Source organism: Anser anser, assembly GCF_964211835.1.
Source record: "Anser anser genome assembly, chromosome: 10".
Taxonomy (NCBI): Eukaryota; Metazoa; Chordata; class Aves; order Anseriformes; family Anatidae; genus Anser; species Anser anser.
The window spans coordinates 16,150,841-16,156,755 of record NC_139730.1 but is presented as its reverse complement, the minus strand read 5'-3'; the positions used below and the strand labels follow the sequence as shown (position 1 = coordinate 16,156,755).

Sequence of the window (5,915 nt, the reverse complement as noted above, 5' to 3'; positions counted from 1 at the left end):
CTCCCGGCCGGGGGCTCTCTCGCCGAGCACAGGGCTTCGCCGCAGCCCCGCACCGCCCGGCCGCGCCGCTGGCTGTGCTGCACGGGGCCGAGGCGTGGGGCTCCCCGCACACTGCTGCAGGACCCAGGCCGCTCCCAGGCAGCCCTCATCTGCACTCGGAGCACCGAACGACGACACAAGTCCACTTCTTTTTAACTTTACGGCTTGCGGGGTCCCAGTTGCGCCAGCGTGGTTCCGTCCCCCCCCCTTTCTTCGAGAATAAAAGGTTCCGGCAAAAAGAATGAGGAAAGAATTTGTCAGCCCGGGACTTTTATTGACTCCCGTGCTGCTCCTGAGCTCTCTCGTTGACAGGACGAACGTGGGCTGGGCGACACGCGCGGAGCGGGGACGCTCAGGAGCGCCGGGGCTGAAGTGGGGGGGTCGGCGGGGCCCGTTAGACCCTCGTCTGGGGGGCTCTATTTCAAAGCCAGCAGCCTTCTGCCCGGTGTCCTAGGGGACGCCGGGAGGAATCCGTCCCCTCCGCAGAGCGCTGCCTTTGCTGCCCTCTGACAAGCGCCCTCCGGCTCAGCGCCCCCCGGGCCGCTCTGTGCGGGGGGGCCGTGCTGCAGGGCTCCTGCCGGAGGGCCGCGGGGCCGGGCTCGGCTCCTCGCCTTCCCAGAGCCGCCCTTATTTGCCCCGTTACTCTCTAAAGGACGTCGTGGCGCGAGGAGGATTAGACGGCACCGGGGGCGGCGCAAGGGGTCCGGCTCCAGCCGCCGAGGGCCCGGCGCCCCCCGGCCGGGGCTGCCCTCCCCCGAGGCTGCCCCCCCCCGGCTCCGAGCCAACGCGGGCCCGGCCGGAGGAGCCGCTCGGGCAGGCAGTCGGCCGGGCGCTCCCTCCCCCGCCGCCCTTATTTTTGCTGAATTAAGAAGGTGACATTATTCTTTTCTTCAAGTGCTTCTGTTAATATTGAAAAACGTGCGCTTGCATTTCAAGCGGGCGCGCTCAGCCTCAGCGGCCGTTTCAATATTAATGAAATTGTTTAATCTCCTAAATTCGTCGTGTTTAAGTTACGTTTTGGTGAGTTACTGCCCGGCTCCGAAAATACCGTTGCTGGAGGGGACGTGCGCTCACCACAAAGGGTCCTTCCCTCCGGGGCTTGCTGCCCCCGAGCCGCTCCTTCCCTCCTGGCTCGGGTGCCAGCCGCCCTCCCCTGCCAGCCCGGCGCGTTGGGGCCGGGTCCTGCCCGCGGGCCGCGCGGCCGGCAGCGGAGCTGCTCGTCTGGGATCGGGCCGCGCTGCCCGGCGGGAGGGCGGCGGGGCGGAGGTAGCCGCAGCCCGGCCGTTGCCGCTCGCACACGCACACACCCAGACAGACAGACAGACGGACACACGCACCCAGACAGACGGGCACACGCACACACGTGGCCGCACGCCCCGCCCGAGGCACGCCGAGCACCTCCGGGCCGAGGCCGCCCGCACGTCCCGCACCGGCCGTCCCCGAGCAGCCCCGCGGGACGCCCCCGGCCGCGGCCCCGCGCCTGCCCCCAGCCCCCCCGGTCTCGGCCCGAGGGGGTCGCGGAGCTGGAGCAAGGCGGTGCCGGGGGAGCAGGAAGGCGCCTTCCCAGGCCGGGCGTCGAGGAGCCCCCTCCGGCTCTCTCCCCGCAAGAAGCCTTCGCGAGCGAGGCCGGGCGCGCCCGGGTTTGGCACAGAGCAAGTCTCTCGTTACGGGGAAAAAGGCTCGCCTCGAGTTAGCCAACGCCACAAATCAGATAACAATGCAGAACAAACAGAATACCACAGCCGAGCAATTTCCATGTCAAACATCCCACTGCTCAGTAGCTCCATTTGTAAGTGTGAATTGCAGACTAAGCTTCCTGCAAAGTCCACAGAAAGGTTAGTGCATACCTTCACCCCCACCCCAGTTACTGGGTACCATCACACTGCAATTCCGCTGGCGGAGCCTTTTCACCCCTCGCCTTGTCTTCAAATGGAAATGATTCCTATTGGCCCAAGGTGTCCATGTAAATAGGTGTAAATGAAACCAGATTATGCCTTTCTCTCAGCCCCCTCCTCCCGCTGCCCTCCCCCTCCTCCCAAGGCGATTGTCATATGATAGCAAAGAAGTGGCACATTAATGAAGCGCCTCTACAGGGGTCTTTTCTGCTCATGTCACCACATAAAACTATCAGATGGTTAGAGGAAGGACATGGAGGCAACTACTTAGCTCATCTCGGCTGCGGAGAAGCGAAGGAGCCTCCGCTCCAGCCCAGCTGCCGGTGGTGTAAAAGCAGCTGATTCAGTCCGCGGAGGAGCAGGGAGGGGTGCGCCGGAGGATTCCCCCAGCCGCGCCGAGCCAGCTCGCTGCCTGCCCGGGGCTACCGCGGGACCGAGCGGCCGGGAAGGGGGCGAGAGAGGCGCCGGAGGACCGGGCTGGGAAGGAGCCCCGCGTCCCAGCCGCGTCCCGGATGCGGACTGTCAACTTCCAGCAACTTTAAGGTGGGCGTACGCGGGGCTGGCGCGGAGCGGTGCGGGACGGGGCGGGAGGGGAGGGGAGGCGATGCGAGTGGGTCCCCTCTCGTCGCTGAGGCCGGGCGGCAGACCGACCTCCAGGGCCAGCCGGCGGGCGGGGAGGCCCGGGGCGCGGAGCGGGGCACGGCGCCGTTCCCCCGCCGGCCCTGCGCGGCCCCGCTCCGCCCCGGAGGGACGAGGCCCCTTCCCCGCGCCCCTGCCCCTGCCCCGCTTTCCCCACGGCCGGCCGGGAGCCGGTGCGAGCCCGTCGCGCTCACCCTCCGCCCCCCTCCCTGTCGCTGCCCTTCCGCAGATCCCCGCGGCTCCCCTAGCGAAGATGCCTCGCCCGGGCAGAAACACGTACAGCGACCAGAAGCCTCCCTACTCCTACATCTCCCTGACCGCCATGGCGATCCAGAGCTCCCCGGAGAAGATGCTGCCCCTGAGCGAGATCTACAAGTTCATCATGGACCGGTTCCCCTACTACCGGGAGAACACGCAGCGCTGGCAGAACTCCCTGCGCCACAACCTCTCCTTCAACGACTGCTTCATCAAGATCCCGCGCCGCCCCGACCAGCCGGGCAAAGGCAGCTTCTGGGCGCTGCACCCCAGCTGCGGGGACATGTTCGAGAACGGCAGCTTCCTGCGGCGCCGCAAGCGCTTCAAGGTGGTCAAGTCAGACCACCTGGCCCCCAGCAAGCCGGCCGACGCGGCGCAGTACCTGCAGCAGCAGGCGAAGCTGCGGCTCAGCGCCCTGGCCGCCACGGGCACCCACCTGCCCCAGATGTCCACCTACAACCTCGGCGTGTCGCAGCCGTCCAGCTTCAAGCACCCCTTCGCCATCGAGAACATCATCGCCCGAGAGTACAAGATGCCCGGGGGGCTCGCCTTTTCCACCATGCAGCCCATGCCGGCCGCCTACCCGCTCCCCAACCAGTTGACTACGGTGGGCAGCTCCATCGGCACGGGCTGGCCCCACATGTACGGCTCCGGCATGATCGACACCGCCACCCCCATCTCCATGGCCAGCGGCGAGTACGGCGCCTACGGCGTGCCCATCAAGCCGCTCTGCCACGGGGGGCAGACTTTGCCGGCCATCCCCGTCCCCATCAAGCCGACCCCCGCCGCGGTGCCGGCCCTGCCCGCCCTGCCCGCGCCCATCCCCACCATCCTCTCGAACTCGCCGCCCTCCCTCAGCCCCACGTCCTCGCAGACGGCCACCAGCCAGAGCAGCCCGGCCACCCCCAGCGAGACTCTGACCAGCCCGGCGCCCGCCCTGCACTCGGTGGCCGTGCACTGACCCGCGCCGCCCGCCTCTCCCCGCGCCCCTCTCGCCGCCTCTCCCCTGCTCCGCTCCGCTCCGCTCTCCTCCCTTCCTCGCAAGCCGGGAACCTCCCTGCGGCAGGCCGAGGGTGGCGGCTACGTGGGCTGCCTCGGCGCCGCTGCCCTACCCTAACTTTGGCCTCGGCTCCCCGGAGGCAAAGCGAAGCGAAGCTGCCCGCCGGCGGCCCGAGGGGGCTGCGGGCACCTTGGCCGGGCAGGACGCTGGGCAAGCCTGGCCCGGCGCTGCCTCCTGCCCTTCCTTTGTCTGCGGACGGGCAGGGGCTTAGACAGGACCGATCCTAAAATCCACGACCGGCGTGGCACGGCTGCGGACCCCTGCCCGAGAGCAGCGACGCTTCTCCAGCCTCCGAGTAGGAAACCCGCGGACCCCGCGACCCCGGCAGGCGCTCGGGCCCCTTGTGCGGCTGCGGGACCGGCTGCGGGGCTGCCCCGCAGAGGAGCAGGAGCGCAGCCGGTGCAGGGCAGGCGCCGTGCAAGGGGCAGCGGTGTTCAAAGCGCCCGCTCCCATGTAAATACTGGGCTTGCATCTGTACTGTAAGTCACACGAGGTCCCCTTCGCAGTACCTGTTGTAACGTGGGTGTTTGCCATAGTTTGCAGGTGGAAGAGAAGGTGAAGGTGATTTGTCTGTTAACTTCTGATTCATTTGAAGGTTGGGGGAGCTGGAGGGTTCTTTCTTTGCTAATTCTGCAGCTGTTCATTCCATAGCTTACAAACCAACAATACCAATAAAAATAAACCTGTCACAAGCACACCACCCCGCGTAGCTTAAGGAAAGCTGCTGCAGTCCCTACAGCAGCACGGCGAGGGACGGACTGCGGAGGTAACCCCTGCTTCTGCTGGAGCCTTGCAGGTGGGAGAGAGGGGGCTAGGGAAGCTGTACATGTTTGTCAATAGGAATGATTATAAAACGTGTAAAATGCACTTTTGTTTGAAATACTTTCTAGTTTTAGGTAGTTTGCTGGAAACTGAACTGTTCTGTCGTGAACTGCTTAAGTTAAGGAAAAGAAAAACGAAAAAAGCCACAAGCAGCGTTAGCGTCTATTGAAACTGTAAAGAAATTTCTTTTTAACTTTTTTCTTCCTGTACAGAATGAGCATGACATTTTAAGTATTGACGTTCTTGTTCCCAGCATGTGTGTTTTAAAACAAAGGTAAAGAAAAGTGTCTACGTTAAATTATGAACCTAGTCGTCCAAATAATATTTTCTCATTAAAATATGTAAATGCAGATACAGTTTCTTATTTGTCTTTTTGAAGAGTTTACACTAGAAAGGTAAAGCATTAGTTCACAAAAAAGGAACGACCTTATTCCAATATTGAGATAATCTAAAGAGCATTTGCACGGGAGGTTACTATAAATGCAGCTAGTAACACAGCAGAACATGTTCGATAAAATCGTCATTACCGCCACTTTCCCGCAGACATTACACAAAACATGTTCTGTGTATTTCATGTATCTGTCTATACACACACCTATATGCTCATGCACACACATCGAGGCGTCCATCTCCTGTACTGAGACAGAAACATGTACTAATTTATGCTCATGTGTATCTGCATACTTCCAGTTAATTTTTCTCTAAAAAGTAGAAAAAATAGTGAACTTCTACAACACAGAGTGAACATAAAAGAGAAAAAATCTTTAAAAGATTAATTAGTTTTTAAGGCGCAGAACACTGAATTTCAGCAGTTGCGGTGTTTCTTACGAAGGGCATATATAAAATCTTATACAAAAATATATAAAAATCTTTTCCGAGTAGAAGAGGAATCTTGCAGCTTTCTTCTCGTTAACTTCCCGAAGCATTGCCCTTGCTTCAGCTGCTGCTAGTAATTCCCCCTCTCTAGAAGAAAAACAAAAAGCGAGCAAACAAACAAAACCCGCTAAGTCGCCAACCGTAACACTTAGGATTTATCCGCTTTTCCGTCAGCCAATGCACGGTCCCTTCTAACCAGGAAGGCCAGCGAGGCACACTGAAAACGGGATGCCGAGCACCTTCCGGGGGTGTTCTGCAGTTCTTGTAGGGATTTTGCAAGGATTCTGCAATTGCTGAAAACGCCACATGCAGCCTAGTGAAATTAGCAA

The 5,915-nt window shown here is 61.0% G+C and overlaps 1 protein-coding gene across 1 annotated transcript; it reads left to right on the top strand.

Moving 5' to 3' along the window:
* Nucleotides 1-1,542: 1,542 nt before the first annotated feature.
* FOXB1 (forkhead box B1) lies at nucleotides 1,543-5,522 on the top strand. The gene is made up of 2 exons (XM_083851302.1): nucleotides 1,543-2,477; nucleotides 2,803-5,522. Exon 2 carries the CDS (start codon nucleotides 2,827-2,829, stop codon nucleotides 3,787-3,789), a length of 963 nt encoding a protein of 320 aa, XP_083707428.1. The 5' UTR covers nucleotides 1,543-2,477; nucleotides 2,803-2,826; the 3' UTR covers nucleotides 3,790-5,522.
* Nucleotides 5,523-5,915: the final 393 nt, after the last annotated feature.

What these genes read in the sequence shown, in the direction of transcription:
- FOXB1 (XM_083851302.1), top strand. Translation starts at nt 2,827, where the DNA reads ATGCCTCGCCCGGGCAGAAACACGTACAGCGACCAGAAGCCTCCCTAC.